This window comes from Prenolepis imparis, unplaced genomic scaffold (genome assembly GCF_030444845.1).
Source record: "Prenolepis imparis isolate NDT839.2.m4 unplaced genomic scaffold, iyPreImpa1.0 SCAF_3, whole genome shotgun sequence".
Classification (NCBI taxonomy): domain Eukaryota; kingdom Metazoa; phylum Arthropoda; class Insecta; order Hymenoptera; family Formicidae; genus Prenolepis; species Prenolepis imparis.
Genome location: NW_028141161.1, coordinates 14,294,351 through 14,314,043, shown reverse-complemented (window position 1 = coordinate 14,314,043; position 19,693 = coordinate 14,294,351). Strand labels below are relative to the sequence as shown.

Genomic DNA, 19,693 nt, shown 5'->3' with positions numbered 1-19,693 from the left:
ATAAACAAGTTCTATCGGCGCAATCTATGCTTCTTATAAAATCATAATTCATATTAATTCATTAATTAACATTCTAGCATTTTATAACAAAGTGTAGAAAGTTAACATATATTTAATTTAACATTATATGTTTACATTGCTTAATGAAGTTAGTTATATTAATCGATATACTGATCAATAGAGACAGCTTAATGAACACAAACAATGGAAAATGTAAGCAAACATTCATTAAACAATTTGCTTATTGCTAATTCAGATCATGTAGTGTAGTTTGAAGATACTTTAGTATCCTTATCCGGACATTATCTTTTCCCATTATTTATGAAGAGAGTTCACAGGATTAATGTAGGTTTTTTATCGTCTCCTCCGCGTTTTAATATTTTTAAAAGTCCGAAGCGTTAGAGAGAATGTATCACAGGACAACCGCTACAAAAGAGGCGATTTAAAAGTCCGAAAACCAACGAGCCATTTCCCGTGAGAATTCGTATTCGCCAGATTACATTCCTAGGTACGTGCAGCTGAGAAGATTCGAATTCTCGATGCTGTTTCGCGCCGCTTCCTTAAATTGGCGATTTCGGGTGATTTGTGGAGGATGTCGCGTGTATCACGAAAGCACGGCAGAGGTTCCTTGTAAAATCCGGGAAGCCACGGTCCACCGATCACCATGGTGCTTAAGGTCAGCACCCTCCGGCCACGTAACAATGTTATTGTGATACGACAATCACGCTTCGCGTGTCGAAAATAGTAAAAAAAAAGAAAAGAAAAAGAAGGGAAAAACATCGTCGGTCGCGTGATTAAGTTTCGCGCCTGTCAAGGAAGGGCGATATTACATTGTCGGGTGATTTCACGTACTTTTGCCATAGAGCCGCGCGATTTTTCGAGTGCTTTCAACCACGAGAGAGGACAAGTTTTCGAGTGCTTTCGTGCAACGTTCTACTGCGTCACTGATCGCTCATCCACGGTATCATCGACCGACGTCGTTCAATGCATTTGAATATTTAATGAAGGATCACGGTAAATAAGTACAAATTGCTCGCTGACTATGAGAATCATATTGATAATATCGCATTTATCTTTGATAATACAGAGATATACTGAATATTTGTCATAATCCTTATTCTGATAACTTTTGATGAATCAATTCTCTATTTATTTGAAAATAAATGTTTCGTTAAAATATTATTTTTTTAAACAATTGTTAAATGAAAACTCATTAGGTAAGTCAATTGTAAATTTTAATATTGCATATGAATTTAAAACGCATAAAATATTTATCAAAAATTATAAATATTATATATATGGTATTTTAATACCAGCTTTTAAAAATGATTTTAGAAGCAAAGCCAGGATTGAAATTATTAGTGCATATTGCATAAAATTCAATTTTTGTGTTAACAGTTCTTATAAGAAATATTTTTCAAGTATAATTTATATGTTTTGCATTTTTCTCTCTCTCTCTCTCTAATATAATATAATTTATGAAGTAATAATACGCACACACGTAACAAAAACGTATGCACAATTTACTACATAAGGTAATTGCAGCGAATATTTTATATTCATATTTATATTTTATATTTATATTTATTACGATTAATTTATATTTTATATTTATTAATTTATATTTTATATTTATTATAGAAGTTGTATGTATGTGTGCGCGAGTTTTCTATTATTAATAACAGAATAATTTTTATCAATTTTAATAATATTGTTATCAGTTTTAATAATATACCGTATCAACATCAAACAAATAATTTCTCTATCCGACAAATGAATAGTTTCTATATCTTTTTAAGACTCAACGTTATCGAAATTGATAACAGGTAAAAAGAATTGTGCGCGCGGCTGCGATAATAATGTTAATAAGATTATGTATATTTTTTAAGGAAGAATTTTAACTTTGTGAATTTTAAACTACGCTATATAAATACTATTGTACATTGTTCGTTCGATTGACGTATAACATTGATCGAGCAGTGAACAAGCATACTTTAACAGCTTATTGTAATCTATTATAACAATCTACAAATTTCAATTTATACTCATCCTCATTGTTATTATAATTAGTATCAATATCATTTTCGATATGTTATTATAGTAACATGTAATATCCTACATGTTTGCCATTGTTATCACTATTATTATTTGTTCATTATTATTATTATAGAAAGAAAGTATAGAGACGAAAAGGATTAAATGTCATATCGTTTAATATATAAAAAAGTTCTAATTACTAATTAAGATGAAGGAACGTTACTCATTTTAATATTGTATAAACAGGAAATATCTCCTAATTTTAATATAAATATGTATAATCTACATCTGTAAGATTTTTCTTTTTCTTCGCAATCACACATGTTCTCCGTTAGCATTACTCGATAATCGACTTACGGGAAAGAGAGAGAGTCTACAAATGTACATAACACTTTAACTTCGGCGAACATCGTCCGTGAAATTCAGGATTATTCTGAACTATGGCCAGATTTTATCCTTTATAAGTATATTTCTCTGTTCGGCATTTGCAAGACTTCCGTTGTTTTTTTTTTTTTTCGCTTACTTATTTCTATAGTAAAGATTGGTGATTGCGCTTCATAAATTTTTAACAATAGTATTCTCGCATTTTTTAAAATAATTTTTGTTGGAAAACGACAAGTAGACGAAGCATCTCCAGAGATAAATTTTTACCCCGAGAAACGCGTGAGCGAAGCTACGGGTGGCGTGTGCCGGCTCTCATGAAATATGAAATTTCTCGCATCCGTTGCAAATCACGGAGCACCCCTAAAAATTCAGTGAAATGTTACGGACGGGAGTGCCAGACAAAAGTGGTTCTTTGAAAACGGGGTTTTGTCTCGTTACATGACGTGAATTCTTCCCGTTACGAAACATGGAAAAACGAGTCGCAAATTACACGTTAGCGAGGAAACATGTATATATATATAGCGACCGAAGTCGAGCACGACGACAAGAGCGCGTAAAAATAATCAGGGAAAAAAGAATGAATCGACTTTTTTTCGACGTATTCGTCATAAATTTCATTCTCTCACGCTCGATGAGTATTTATATGTATATGATACTCATCGTGAGATAACTTTGAGTTCAACGAGCGGCAATTGTGTTACATGCTTGCTCCTGCTTTTGTTGTATCATTAATATTTAATGGCCTGAAAATTTGCGGAAATTTGGCAGATAGGTGTCGTGAGAAAGTGCGAGTTGCGCGTAAAAGCGCGTATCGCGTGACAGATATAGTTTTACCCGCAACCGGGATAACGCTTTTTGTCATCCGGCCCGGTAATTAGACGCATATGTAACAATTTTCGCGGGAATTAAATACAAATATATATGCCGCGCCAAAGTCGGATTCAGCATAGATATGCATAACTAGAACCAACTAGAGCTGCTCCCCCGTTTATATCCTGTTACGAGTAATTATGCGAAGGGTTTAAAGTATCCCGCGTGTTCTGTTCGGCCGTAGATTCAAATTTGTCTGGGGTGCATTGTACAGGCCGCAAAAAGTGTTATGCGCCGCCGCTGCCGCGCGACGAGGAAAAATAAGAACGCGTGAAATTTACATTTTATGTATCATGCTTTTGCACTCTCGGCCCTCTCTTCCAACATTACGCTTCTCTCGTCGTTGCGGTCTCCGCGCTGGGAAGTATTATTCCTAATTACACCGGAATACGAATATATATATAGTATATATATAACGCGATGCCGCTTTGCACGGCAGCTTAGCTCCCGGCGAATCGTTGCTTATGCGAAAAATAAAACACATCTCTTGAGAATTATATTTGCAGAGGCAAATTATAATTGATTCTAATTAAGCATGTATGTATCGGGAAGATATACATATAGTTCAATTCTTTATGTGTATAAATTGATGGAATTGAGTAAAAGACATTAAAGGTAAAAGTCGGGCAACTTGCTCATTTCCTCAGTTTCTACGTAATTTTTTATTGCTTATTTTAGTTTAGAAAATATAAAAAGTTTTCCTGATGCATATTTTTTTACTTTGGAGATGCGTTGGATTATTAACTTAAGTTGCTCAACTTAAAATTGACACAGTCAGAAGTTCGAAGAGACATGGCACGATTTGATATAACTAGGCCAGGCGTGCATTCACGATACGTTCATTTGCATGACAGGATTGTATGAATCGCGTAATCGAGTTTGTGTGTTGAAAGAAATTCAAGTGTCGCGTATCTGAAATAACGCGCTGAAAAAATTGAAATGAAAAACACAGAAACTGCTTTCGGTCGCGATCAGAGTGAAAATCTCCGTAGAAAGTGTTGGCGACTAGAAAAACGAGACGAGAAATTAATTCGCGCCGGCGGAGTCGGTTTGAAAAAACACAGACGCGGCAGTAGCCGCGACGAGAAGGTATAAGGATTTGTCGCGGAAAGCGTAAATTATTTTCCTGCCTGAGACAAACAGAACAGAGTTCCGAAATTCATGGAAAAGTCGGGCTGCGCCCGTAAGTTCGTCGATTTATTTCTTCGTCGAGTACAATTTGCGACGTGAAGGCTATTATCCTCTTCCCTCGCACCCTCCTCTTTTCTACTCCCCGGAAACGGTCCGGAATATATACAACTGCGGCGATAACGCTCGGAATACATTTACCGGACTAATTCAGAGCTTCGCCAGCGCTTTTACGTATATACATACCTACGTCTCTTCACGCGGAGGAATGCGGTTTCGAAAGAAAATAGAGAAATTAATTGGAAACGCGAGTGTGTATGCCGGGGGAACAGAAGACACAGGGAGAAGAAACGGAGACTCGGAATTTAGCCAGAGTCAGCGTTACATTTTAAATTCCGTAACAAGATCCGGACACATTCCGGCGGTTCGACGAAGCCCGATCGGAATTTTCGTATAAACGGTGACAGAAACGATGAAGATGAATCGTGAATAGAATCGGTTCATCGCACGCGCTTCACAAATCAATAAAATAAATTAAATTTGACATGTGTATTTTTGAACAAGGGACGAATCGTTAAGGGACGCGTTGGATTGCTGGATTTAAAATGAGCTTCTTATTCGCATGGCGATTGTTTTCTGCGGGATTGTAAATTCCCATCAGAGGATTATAAATATATATATTTTCTCTCCTCGATATATATGAGAAACTGGATAATACACGTAGCGTGAAATGAACGGTTTACTTACTGTGGTATTCGGCCATGTATAATAAAGAGATGTTTCGTTATCGCGTGCGCGAATTGTTTCCTCGTTAATCGGTTCCTTTCTTAGCGGGATTATACCCTTCGTATATAATACATATACTATATCGCAACAACATTAGTGCGCAACTTACTTGGCAAACAGCGTAATGGAAAATATAATCCGGAGGACTAAAGCCTCATCCGCAATCCCGACCGAAACGCGAAAATACCTTCGCGGACACCAGGATAATCGAGAGTTTCGTTTTTCCTGTCTCTCTCATTCATTCGTCCTTTCCGCTATTTTTCTCTGATCCCGAACGCGAGTGGAAAATTACACGATCCGGGCCATAGGAAACGGGAACTCGATTTACATACCTCGGTGGGCCGGGAATCGCGCGCGGATCAAGTTATACCCCGGGATGGGACGGCGAATGAGCGGGCGAGCGAGCTTAATTAAGCGCGTGTGCGCGTGAATCGCACCGGGCGCGTGATGCACACTTCGTTAAATTTTATTCGTCGTAATTGTACGACTGCCTGCCTGGCGTCCCGCCGCGGACGCGCTGACGGTGTCACCTTTAATTACATCGTCCGTCCTGTCGGCGGCGGCGACGGCGGCGTCGAAACTACGGACTTCTGTTTCCCGACAGATAGACGACTATACGCTGAGACGAAAGAGACTTTTTTTCCCCGCTGAAAATCGCGGAGAAAAAGAAACAAACAAAAAATAACGGTATCCGATTGTGAGATCAGGCACACGACTGACTGTGCGCAGTAGACTGAGCGAGCTTAATACTCTTGTCGTGCGGTTCTTCAGTTGGACGCGCTCGTTAGTCAGATGTTAATGAGCGGAATCTTCATTAGACCGTTTTATATCCTGTGTGTCGGTCGGTTTGCGAAAAGCGAATATAAAGTTTTGCGGCGGTGTCGCGTACATATGTAACAGAGGTCCATTTAGATGGAATTAATTACGGCATCATCTATCTCGATACGGTTTTAAAGACTGTTTTCCTACGATAAATGTTTACTATTTTCGAAAGATAATAAATCGTATCCATAGTCGATTTGCGAGCAATTTTAAACCAGTCAGACAACGTTAACGAAATTACGAATCGATATTCGTCAATTTACTTTAAAATTGTAATATAATGTGGGCTAAAAACGATTCTGCGCATCGATCTGAAAATAATATTCGACGATACGTCGCGTAAATGTTACATATCGTACTATAAATATATTTTCATTCATATACGTTTCGTATCTTTATATAATGTCATCTTTATATCATATCAGCCAAGAAAGTCTCGATAGGATATTTAGAAAAGATGTCCCTATACGTTAATATCAATCCGGACACTAAATATTGATAGAGACATCGAGAAAGAACATACAAAGAGATACGCGAGGAAAATTTAATATAAGCTCGCTCGAACAATATCCGACAGTTCAGCTTCGTTGTTTATTTGCGGGCACCGTTAAGCGTGCGAGAGAGCGAGCACAAATTGTTTTAAATTGAGTTCTAACAAATTCACCGATAATTTTGCATTCCGTTACACCCTTTTAAACCCGTCACTTTGTTTCGCCATTAACGTCATTTCGCGTGACAACGTTATGACATTTCGTTTCCCGCGGAATTGAAAATTACTACCGCACGAGCGCGGGGCTTAAACGGTCTCGGCATTGCAACCTGAATACTTTATGTAATGTCAATTATTTGGCCGTGGATTGGCAAGCGTATCGATTTTGTCGTCGATTAAAGCGCCGAGGTGAGCTCGATCCCGCGATTTGAAAGCCCCGCTTTCGGCCACGTTTCGAACAATATGCGATAATGTAATAGATAACGAAATAGCTTCCAGTCCAGTTGTTCGATGGAAATGAACATCTTCGATTTTGCTCCGCGATCACGAGGTTCGAACTTAAATTTTTCCGCGAAAGGTACTTTATACGAAGAAAATTCGTGGATGCAAGGAGGTAACAAAGTAGGAAAGCGATAAGGAACAAAGGAGATTAATCGGTAGTAGAAGTCGAAGATATAAAATATGCAAGCGAAACTATTCGTATAATGAAAGAAGTTACCGATAAAGACGACAGTGAGGGCTGACTTTTAAACTGGTGCCATTAGCATCACGGAAGTAAAAATTGTGAGAGAGAATTAAATCGAACGTGGATCCCGTAATATAATATTATCGTCGCCAAAGTTTCTCGGCTATTATTATCGAAAGAGTCGACTCTTTCGTCCACTGATTATTATATTATTCGATGACGAGACTGCACGATTTTATCTCTCGCTAGTTTCGTTTATTTCTCTTACATTTTAAAGATGTAGCGTAAAATAAAATTTTAATGCAACAGTGAACGCGATTCTTTATTCGAGAATAAAGAGAAAAGATTTAAAACCTTTTGACAGTACAAAAAGATTAATCAAAGTGCAACAGGAATTTTACGAATATTAAAATTGAAGCTGAAAAATTACTCTCTTAAGTGTTAAATATAATATTGTTCTCATCCATCGTAATGCAAAATCTACTGCCATCGATTTGGTGATGCAATATTTAATATCGATATAAAAAAAGATTATATGATAAATTATAAGTAGATAAAATTTAAAGCATAAAAAACGTTTTGACATATGTATGTATATGCAAACAAAATATTAAACTATAATGCATATCTGTAAAAAACGTAATTTTGAAAATAAAACAATGATCGCTTTTGTCGACGAAAAGAAGAAACTATTGCTCACATTTGTGCTTGACCCATCGTGGACATTTTCGTTTTCGTTTCGAGTAGGTCGAAACATCAGGAGCTTGCTGAGATCGCACTTGGTCGAGCGCCTTTCCACAAAAGTCCATGAGAATAGACGCGAAAAAGAAAAGAAAAACAAGGGGGGAGAAAAGAGAAAATGCGAGAGGTGAAGAAAGCTATTAGAGCGTACGTTTAGCCAATGAGCATTTGACGATACTGCTTGAGTCTAGCGAAAGCTCGTGTCAGAGTAATTACTGAAACTACGATTTGCAATCGATAGTTTTTCTTTTACAGAGCCAAGGGAAACTTCTCGGAACCTCTTTCTTTTTTCTTCGCAACAGCAAATAAGAGACAAAGTTGGCGCGCGAGAGAGAAAATACAATGTTTATGTATCTTTCAGTGATTTTTCTTCTAATTGCTTTTCTTCTAAATTGCCTTCTTCTAAATTTTCTTCTAATAATTCTAATAATTGAACTATATAAAACGTCTGTACGTTTATATATATAATCATAAAAAGTTTGTATTATCGTTTATATTATATCAGATGCATGTCGCTATTTCCAAGGCGTGCTATTTTGCTAAAATATCTGAGGTAAGAGTTTGACATTTCTTCAATTATCCATCAGATGACAGATTCGATAACATCATCTTAATAGTGTTTATAGGTTAACTCAGTTTTTCTCTTTAGACTAAAATACGATAATATAAAATGAAAAATGGAGAAAAAACACGAGACGGGACGGAAGATAGAATTCGCGTGCACCGGGACGATTAACGAGGGGGAAAAGGGGGGTTTTGCGAGCAGCGACAGCGACCGTCTTGGACTGCGAATTGCAACAGCGGCAACGGTAACCGCATCTGCCACCAGCATCCGGCAGTCACGAAACAGAGAAAGCCGGATGAAAAAAGAATGAGTTAGAAATAATTAGCGAGGTCGCGTGGGGCTCTGCGCGCGGTCGGCCAAACACAGATGCGCACATCCCGTATGAAAAATTAAGCGTCTCTCCCTTCTCGCGCCCGCTCTATTTCTATTTCCACGCTCTCGACTACCTCGCTTTTTATTCCATCCGACTGTGTGTACCGCGACGCACGCCGCGGCTTTATTTTCCTCTTTCGCCGTCTCTTTTTCACCGCCGCCACCCAAGTCCCGGTTTTCCTTTTATTGCCGCACCCAACGTTCGACGATCTCGCGTGTCCCGACCAAATTTAGCCGCGCCGCGATCCCCGATAGGCTCTATAATTATCCCGTTTTATCTTCATCAGGCGAACGGACTGCCTGCTCGAGGGAGGCCGGTGAGTCGCGCGAGCCGGTCGAGGAAGCGATATAACTCGCCTCATTCGAGTGCGTTTTCGATTTAAGTCCGGCACACGTCTGGACGTTTACATTTTCTCGCCGGCGAGCGAACGATGAGAGAATTTCAAAGCGCCTCCGTCAGCTTTTGGCCGGAAGCACATTTTCATATAGAATTAGAGACAATTATTTGCGCTCAATTTTCTTTTTGTGCGCGCAAAATTAGTATAAGTAAGATTAAAAACTTTTCAAGCAAATTTTTAATCTTATTTACAGTAATTTTATTTAGTTTCTCTTAGATAACTAATTCACGACGCGTAAAAAATAATTAAAAATCAATGTAAATACAAATTTAAATGTCAGACTGCAAAAAGAATTAATATAATTAACTTAATTTTTTCTCCTTTCTTTTCTCTTCCTATTGTACATCTCTAATTGCATCTTCTTGTTTACGAATGATAATATTATAAATACGCTTCTCTCGTTCTCTTTAGTATTAGATTAACGAGAAAATTTGTCAAGGATCCATAGCTATCTCGGATAAATCGGCCCTACTCTTTAATTCATCTTCGTTACGCGCGTCAATCATCCATCGAGCCGAGCTTCCTTCATTTTTCATCTTCTTTTTGCGATCCGATCGATAAATTATCGTGCAACACTCGGCAATTCCGCCCCTTTGACATATTTTTATCATGAAGGAGTTACCTATTAATGTGAAAACCCGCGGAAGCTCGACAAGAGGCATGGATTTTTGCATCGGAAATACTTCCGCTCGTGCTTTTCACACTCCGCGACATTTTTATACGCTCACGTGCTTTTCTCTGAAAAACCGAACGTTTCTCGCTACATGAATACGAGACCGTGCGGAAAAATTCAAATTCCAACAACCTCCGCGCCGAGGGACGGGAAATTAAGTTTCGCGCATTTCAGCTTTATTACATCGGGGGACGCGAAAATGCATACGATATTGTGAGCGGAATGCCGCCGGAATACCCCGGAGCGCATCCTTGTATTTTCTTCTCTTTCAAATCAGCTGCCAATTTTCGGTTTTCGATTTTTCAATTTGTTGAACTCGTCGATGCGGGCACTTTATAAGGTGCACGGTTTCACAACAATCGCTTAATTCGCGCCCCCCCTTTTCCCCGAGCACGCCTGTTAGCATAAAAATGACTTTCGATGGCATAGAATTGATTTTGTTATTTTACGATTACGCAATGATAACGTTCCAATTTTCAAGATATGATAGATTCCAAGAGTCGCTCAAATAATTTCCCTCGAATAATTTCCCTGTTGTTATTTAATATTCGTTCGTTCCGCGTTGCCACTTGCGGTAGTGTATAATCGAAATAGTACATGTGATATTATGACATTACAAGTAGTACTCGAGGATCCCCCGGCTTTACTATGCATTACGACGAATTTCGTACCATATTTCGTATCTCTTTAATGAGCTACTCGTGAATCGGAGAACTTTGTGTACCGGCTCGCGCGTTTGCATACGCGCGCGGTGTCACATATCCAAAAGCCTTGAGGCCAAAGCAAACAAGATAAAAATAAATTGCCTATGTAAAATTTAATTACCAAATTTAATTACCTCTCTTCGATAATTCTCCGAAAATTCAAATACATACAAAATTGTTAACTCTCGTTTCATGCTCGTTACAGTCATTATATTTCGATTTCTTGAATAATATAATAAAAAATATATCGATTTTGAAAATAAATTATAAAAAATTGATGTTATGACAAAAAAAATTTAAATAGAAAATACATTTGCATATAGTTATAAAAAATATGTTAGTAAGATAAAAAAATGTGATAATAACTAAGACATCTAAAATGGAAGATATAATAAAATTTACACACAGAAGAATCTTAAAATATTTATATAACATATTTAAAAAATAAGATTTAATATTTTAAAGAAAAATTTGTTCTAAATGAACGAAAGCAAAGTTTATTCATTTATTTCTCTCTGCAAATAAATAAGTATAATTCCTCGCAAGTGTGAGTCTAATCATGTATCTGATAAGTGTTATAATTTTTCCAGATTATATATAAACATAAAAAATATATATAAAATATATACGATAAATGCTGCAAAATAAAGTATTTAAAGTTTTTTAGTCAAAACGCCTGTTCTTTTTTTATTATCTAATTAAACGACTGGTTTGCAATCCTCGCAAACAACTTATAAAAAAGAAAAAAGTTCGTTGCCGATATGTTCGAGACGAATTTACTTTTATTCATGTTAACCAACTTACCGCAGGCATCTATTTATGTGTATATTTATATATTGTATATATGATATTGAAGTTCATGGTTTTAAAATTTCATATCGAATACATTGTGATGCACACAGTTTCTACATTGATATGTATAGGGCAATGCATTTTATTCTCTTTGCAAGAAATGTTTTTCATTTCCTGTCTCTCGAAGATACAGTCGGTATAAAGAAAAGTTCTGTCTATGATTTCCAAAAAAGAATGTAACAGCTTCCTTATTTTATCGATCGTATTTCTCGTATCGTGTTTTTCCATATCGCCGATTTATTTTTAACCTTGTTTTAATATAGCTTTCACTGTCAATCATGGAAATTGTCAAAATAAAGAACAACATTTTAATATAAAATAATTAATTATAAATTATTTGATGGCTTAAACATCAGGCACCCGTTTCTCTAATTTTTTTCATTATCAGTTAATTTCTTTATTATATAAAAATAATTTTAATAATACATAAATTCATATTAATATATTTAATCTACGTTTATTTTATTTTACTATACAATTCTTATTATTATCTCTTTTGACGTTTGCATTATATTTGATTTTCTTCGCTCGCGAGACGTATATGTCAAACTTTACTATCGCGAGCTTTCATAACCGTTATTTCACGAACCGACGTGACGGAAGTAAAATCCGAGAAAGTGATCCCTATAGATATTCACCGTCAGTTGATATATAAGCGTGAGCACATCTTCGTATTCGCGGTTACTTAATCTCTTGCCGATCGTAACCTTTTAACTGCTCCCGCGCTCGTTTCGTCTCCGCCCATTTAATTTTGACTTTTACACCATTTGCCCTGCCTTAACGCGAGATTTTTATTCCGTAACGCTCGCTTCTTCGTCACCTCTCTCCCTCGCCCACCTACCGGAACGTAATAAATCCCAGCTATCCCGCATTCTGCTCTCTTACTCAGCGCGCAACCCTCGTCTCTCTCGCTCTCTCTCTCTCTCTCTCTTTAGCTCTTTCTCTCTTCAAGCTCCTTATCTACCCTCGTTTGACTTCTATCTCTTTTACACTGCATGCACCCTTGCCGTGATAACTGTGAAGGAACGACGAAACGTAATTAGAAAGAGCGTCATTTTTAAATCGTTCCTTTCGTTCCTTGCCCTTAAAAACGAGCGCGGATGACCGTTCTTAGCGCTTTCCACCCTCGTCAGACTGTGCATTCAGATTGAGGACCAAAACCGAGAATGGGAAAAAAGGGAGACGAGATCATCAAAAAACTGGCGTGAGTGAGATGGAAAACAGCCATTTGGAAATTGCAAGAGCTATCAGATACTTCAGTATAGAACGACAGAGAGGAAACTTTGGCGTAGAGACGAGCTTGTATAGCCAGCTTTCGTACGCTATATACAAGTCAGTGATTCTCAATATGCTTTTTGCATTCTAGTGATTTTAATTCCCTAGTTGTACTTTTCGTTAATAAAAAATATCAGAGGAAACTTAGTAAACCTCCATTTAATTCTTAAATAATAGAGAATATTAATCACAAAGGAGCCTAAAACGTTTTTAAGACGCTTAAAAAATATTTATTAAACTTTTAGTAATATGTTATAGCATATAACAATATTTACTTTTTTCTCTCTTTTGTTAAATCAAAATTTTTAGTTTAAATATCATTTTTTTTGCATTAAAAAGATATACATGTATACAGGTGTGTATCTAAATAAAAAAAAACCCATATTGAATACACGTCTAGGAAGGGGAAGGGGGGTTCGTTAAAAAACGTTAACTTCTCAAATACTATTTCTACTATATACGAATTAAACAAGTTAAGCGTCTTCTTATTATCGCCTTGGTCGTTTTTATCCCGCGATGCGTCATAAAACTTGCACTTTATCGCGTACCGAATTACGCGCCGCTGTGAGAATGCAGAAAGCTTTAAATAAATTTATGCATCTTGCGGCACGGCGAGGTCGAGATATTAAAGTTTGAGAACCCCTACGAGTTATACACCGTCTGTGCTGTACGCATCTTTGGCTGTTATGGTCTTCGTGATAGACCCATTGAACTATATATATCTTTGCCGGAGGGGTAACGACGACAATCAACTCTTGAATTCCTGGCTGTTAAAGACGGGTCGCGAGGAAAGCGAAACTACCGTCTACTACCCTGATTGGCGTTCTGTATCAAGTCTGAGGTTTATAATTTGTAGTTACATGATCGTTAATGTTACGGTATCGTTCAACAAACGTCACTTTTGACATGCGCGTTTCGAGCACTATTAGGGTTTTATCAGTTCCAGTTTATTTGCATGATTTGCAGAAAAATTGAGTTAGAAGTAATAGTTACAAGTAAACCGATTGTTACAAGTAATAATTTCAATTGCGATGTTTCATTTGCGATATGATAGCCGCGCATCTCGATGAAAACTAACCCTTCCGATTGCAATTCTATCCGCGCCGGACTATTTCACGTAATTATGAATTATTGCGGTATATATACGTAATTGTGTTTCATATACTGTATTTACTCACGTCCACATTTAATTATCTTTCGCTCTGCATCGATGAGACTTTTAATAGTTTTTATATAATTTTATTATTGTAAAAATTATTATTCTATTTTTTACCACCGAAAAATCATCGCAAGAAATTTATTCAATTAATTAAGATATAATAATTCATAATTCAATTAATATAAATTATAAAAATTTATATCACTATAACAATATAGTATATGAATCAAGAATAATTATAATTACTATAATGTAATACGAATGTAATATGAATACGCTTATATCAATATGAAACTATATGTATGCCGATATATGCATATATATGTATATACAATATACACAAATATATACAAATATGTTTCAGAAATTATCCTATATTAATTTTTGATTATCATGATTAAATTTGAATAAACATAATTATTAGATAATATGATAAGCATCATAGAATCAGTTTGATCACTACAAAGTGGCATAGTAATGTATAACAAAAATTAAAAGACGACAATATCTCTATATTTATTGTGTCTTTGTATAGACAAGGATATATATATTTAACAATCTATACCACATTAATGCATAATTCAATAAAGAGATATTTTGCGATGTATCGAGCTCACTAAAGGATACTTTAAAATGCATATAACATACAACGCAATCGAATTTTTATCACGGTTCCAGCACTTAAGAGATTTTTACGAGCGAGATCGATTTTCGTGAGTGGCCTTTCGCAGTCTTTGTGGCTCTTTCGAAGCGCGTGCTTAAAATACAGTGCAGTAGTTAGCATCCTTAGCGGCGAATAAAAAAGAAAATCGTAGAGAAAAGAAGGGAAGGCCCGTGCTTATCCTTTAAAGCGGATGTAGCAGAGAGACGACACTGCACGCTTGGGGAATCAGAACAGGGTGCATCCGTGCGCTCGCAAAAGCGCAACTCATCATAAATGAAAGCACTCACCCTCTTGCTTCAGCAGCATCACGAGTAGCAGCAACACAAAATCCATCGCTCGACAGTCCATGGATTCGAATCGTAATTATCACCCTTCTTCGGCGATCGACGACGATCTTGCCGACAATTCTCTTCTTCCTGGTGTCAGAGAAAGAGAGATATCGCGTGATAATAAGAACGAGAAGAACAAAAGTATTCGCGTATTACAGTGTAGACAGGGCGGGTAGCGTTCCTCAAACACCCCCCACCGGGTTACGTCAATTATTGAAAGATTAACTATCTTTTTCTCTCCTTCTCTCGTAATTTCGATTTATCGATCTCACTAATGTAATTATTTAAAGCCCGCCCATTCAACCAAAATTTTTTGTAACTGTAAAATAGAAAACCAATAATTCTTATTTTCTCTTAATAAAAGTTTTTAATAGTTATTAATTAAATATATTTTAAATATATTTTAATTTTATAATAATTTTATAATAACTAATAATTTTCTTTTTCACAAATAGTTAATCTCTCTTATTAAAAAAGACAATATCACCGCGTTTTCATTTACACAAAACTTCCAACCGCTCTACTAGAATTTAATGCATTATTTCGGAAACGCGTTCGCAATATGGTCCGTTCAAGCGAGAAAGAGTCGCGAACAAACATCCACCGTAGAGACAATCGCAAAACTGATAGCGAAAGGGAAAGGGAAAAGAGAGGAAAAAGAGGCGTGCTCGTCAGGCACGCGCGAGAATGCCCATCACGCTGGTCTTAATTACCGACGAGGTTCTTCGTTATTCCACTGTCAATTAAATTTAATGATTGCCGCAGGTTATTGTGTTTTCATTGTGCGTCCGACCCGTGAAAGAACCATATACGTATACGCAGTTAACGGCGACCCCCTTATACGTTTACTCACGCCTTTGCTCACGCATCGCGACGTGTTCCTTTTCTCTTTATCCTTAACAATATTCCGACCGATCGAAAACGAAATTCCCGAGGGAGTCTAATCCTAGTATCGGATCGACAGTATCGATATTTTTTTTTTTTTTTTTTTTTCGTCGTTCTAGTGCACTTTTGTCGAGACTGGCTCCGCATGACGTGCTCCTTTTTATACCATCAGTTAGAAATTTTTCGTAATTGAACGTTCCCTTTCTCTCGTCTCTCTCTCTTTATTCTACCCATAAGGTGCTAAAAGCGCTCGTTCAGTAGCGAGTCGAGCGCTCTTCATCTTCGAAGCTTTCGGTCGAGAAATTCCGGTAATTCCACGTGGCCCGCTTCTTAACTGGATTTTCTCGTCGCAAGAAGTCGTAAGTCAAAGTGCAACGCCTTTTAATTCACATTTGCGAGGAAAAACGGTGCGCTTCTAAACGGTCGGCTTACCGTAAAGGCGAAGCCGAATTAATGAGCGCGCATAAAAATTGCTAGATCGTATGAATACAGCAGACAGCGTCGCGACTCTCCCAAAAATAGAAACGAATAATCAATCTCGCGTTTCTCCCTCCTCTCCCCCTCCCGGAATGAGCGAGCTAATCCGATTAATAATTACTAGCTGTCAAGAGAGTGAGAAGGTTGTCAAGGCAGTCTCGAATGCAATACGACCCGCATAGTACACTCGAATGAATTTATAACGAATTTCAGGAATAATCCCGGGGCCGAGCGGACGAGAGAATCTCGGGCGAGCTCTTGTCTGAATAGCCCGAATCAGTCGAGAATACTCGGCGATTTGACGGGGTTTCCGGTAGCAGTGGTGGACGGGAGAAGGCGAACGGGAGAAGAAGAAGAAAAGAGACGAAACTGTCGTGCAACTACTCCTACAGACGCTGGATGCGGATTTTAAATGCAACTTGTTGCCGAGTTTGCGCTGCAAGTCCCTAGCGTCGTCCGGCGTCGAGACGCTGGCCGACAGAGCACGCTCTTAGGAGGAAGTTGGCACACGACGTACGCATGTTTCGCCAATCGATCGTCGTAAAGAGATGTACACAGAGGGAGATAGATAGATAGTGGGATAGCACAGAGGTTCCGGTTTACCGATGCACAACAGTCGCTGCTAATGAGCGTAGAGATCGAACAGGATGTTGCTGTTTGTCTATAGCGCGGCTGACCTGATGCCTAACTTTGGAATAGTGATTTGTGTTTATAATTGGGATGTATCTTGCGAGGATTCTGTTTACCGATGATATCGTCCGTTTATCTGAATTATATGTGCAGAATGCATCGGAAACCAGCCGCTTTTCTTAGGGGTATCCCATCATTGCGAGTATATTCAATATCGAATTAATTCAATATCGAATTGATCTACGGGAATAGTATTACATATTTGATCTTGCGATTTAGATTCATGGAGCAGTCAGAAGTTAACAGAAATACAATTTCCATGACTCATAGATATTTTATATTCGATAATAGAAACCATAAAATCAAATTTGGGCTGTTAAAATATAATTTCCAAATTTATAGATAAAAACAAGAGAGAGAATTCGCAATTTTTTTTTCAATACGCATTGTACATCTACTTCTCTTTCTCTCTCTCTACAATCTATCGCCGATCGGAGGCACCAAGTTACGAAAAAAACAAGTCAAAGAGAAAAATTGGACGGACCTAAACGTGATTATAAAGTTACGCGAAAACACAATATCGATGGGAAGTTGCGAGCGTAGTAAAGCAAAAAATATTGTTTCTTCTCACGGTTCGCGTTCGTATACGATATACACAATTTCTCTCGAAGCCACAATTGTCTCACCTCCACCATTCACGTTCGTAAATGATTTCAAGTTTGAAAGTTCGAAGGTCGACCGAAGCTTGCACGAATTGTAGCGCTGCATGATTTATTTATTAGCGGCAAGGCTATTCTCGTTTTCCATCTAGCTTCCTTTTTCGCTCGTGCCCACGTGTGCGGGGAAACACACCCTACACGCGACGTTCGCCCCAATCGTGTATGGTATCGGCTATGAGAATCGATTTGTCAGCGGTTATTCCCCTTCAGATACATCCGAATAAAAAAGGCGGCGTGTCTGCTCGTTCATTCTTGACTTATTCACACCGCGATACTTTTGTTGTATCTATATCGATTCTTTCCTTCCTTTCCTATTCCCGAAGAAGTTTCTTTAACAGCGGAATATGAATAAACGAAAAGGATTTTATTGTTCGAGACCGTTGCTTTCGCAATCGTGTGATAAAATTTACACGTGCCTAGTCCTAAAAAAAAAAAAAAATTCGACAATATGAACAATCTTCACGGTAAGATTATCTCTCTTAATCTTTAATGTTTCTTGCTTACGAAAGCGCTGGTTCGTTCACTCGCACTAAAACAATTTCCCATTTAAGTAACAGATTTCTGGCGAAAGAATGCGAAAATATTTTAACGCGATTTCATTATCGATCTTTTATGTTAAGAGTCTGTAAATCTCTTAATAGATTTTGCCATTAAAATTTCATTTTAACGTAACACATTCGAATTATATTCATTTCAATACATCGAATCCCAATACGTCTTGAATCTTTCGCACGTCGATCCTGCCGATTATTAATTTCACTCGTCTGTAATTTTCGCGATAATATGAAAATATTTGCCGGTGTCACCGTCGTCGATTCAATTGTCGCGTCGCTTCAAGATTTCATCGCTCTCCATAATAACTACCATCTGCGCGACACACCATTCTCGTTCTCGAATGCGAAAATCGAGTCTTGCCATGCGTTACTTTTTTATTGCTCCTTTCCTCCCCGGAGCTCTCTATCGCTCTCGCCCCATCGATATGCATCGACGTGAATCGCCTGATCGTTCATATTAAATCGAAGCTAACGCGTCGCGCGCCTTCCGTTTCCGACTTTGTTCTTCTTCGTCATAATCAACCGACGCGTTGGTTTTACCGATACCGATAACGGATGACGCTCTTCATCGTCCTTTATCGCTCTGCTCGATTTTAGGCGACGATTCGACTCTATGTATCCCTCGCACTGCCTTTATTCCTCGATCCCAGTTAAGAACGGCTTTCCGCAATTCTGCTGGAAATATAAGGGGCGAACTTCCGTCTCGATAATCATGACTAGATTTTCTACAGCGTTCGCATTCATCGAGCGGATTCCATCGTTTGTATTCTTACGACTTAATAAATTTCAATTGGCTTTCGCGCGAGTGAGCAATCCCGGCGTTCGGATTTTATGAAAACGTCGTTTTATATGATATATCGCTTCACTGTTTCATCAATTTTATCTCTCTGAGAACTGCTTGCCATTTAAGAATTTAATATTCGGAGAAAAAAATTTGGATAGAGTAACATTTTCTCATTGCATTAAGTAAGTATATTTCTCTCACAGTCTCGAAAAATGTGAAAATCTTAAAAGCGACATATCTTTATTGCGTTAATAATCAAACTATGCCAATTGAATCTGCGGAGAATAAACGATGAGCTTTATATCAACTTAAGCTAACTGCACAGATCGCTTACTCCTGATTTGCATAATTCTCTAGATAAAGGAGATTTCGCGATGCATGTATAATATTATGATAGACAGGTTAGCTCAGGCTTTCAATCGATCGCAAATTTGTGATACCGTGTTTCTTTTCGAATCGCATATGTTTTAATACTAGGTATATACTGTTGATTTGATAGACTCAAATGTATTGTGAATTTACATGAATATGTTGTGTGCGTATATGTACGTAATTTGCAATAATTCGGCGTGTGTCTTATATATCAGTAAAATGCATTAACTTGATCGAGATTTTGTGAAATCGCGTTTATCTTGAATTATACATCTATTAATTCGCATTGTTAACCGATTCCCCGGCGGCTTCGATTCCCATCATTTCACAGAATATGA

General features: G+C 37.6%; 1 protein-coding gene across 9 annotated transcripts in view; it reads right to left on the bottom strand.

Annotated features, from left to right (window-relative positions):
- The window catches only part of LOC145933994 (cell adhesion molecule 1-like), a 153,086-nt gene that overhangs the window by 66,187 nt on the left and 67,206 nt on the right, over positions 1–19,693 (bottom strand). For 7 of the 9 annotated variants that reach the window (XM_083034113.1, XM_083034114.1, XM_083034119.1 and 4 more), the window contains one exon: positions 14,893–15,021. The exons of 1 other annotated variant lie outside the window; for it this stretch is intronic. In XM_083034113.1, coding sequence (XP_082890239.1) covers positions 14,893–14,953 — 61 coding nt within the window. In that variant the 5' untranslated portion in view covers positions 14,954–15,021. Of the gene's footprint in view, positions 1–14,892; positions 15,022–15,787; positions 17,167–19,693 lie in introns of those variants that run through there. One more of the 9 variants, XM_083034115.1, reaches the window with a different exon arrangement.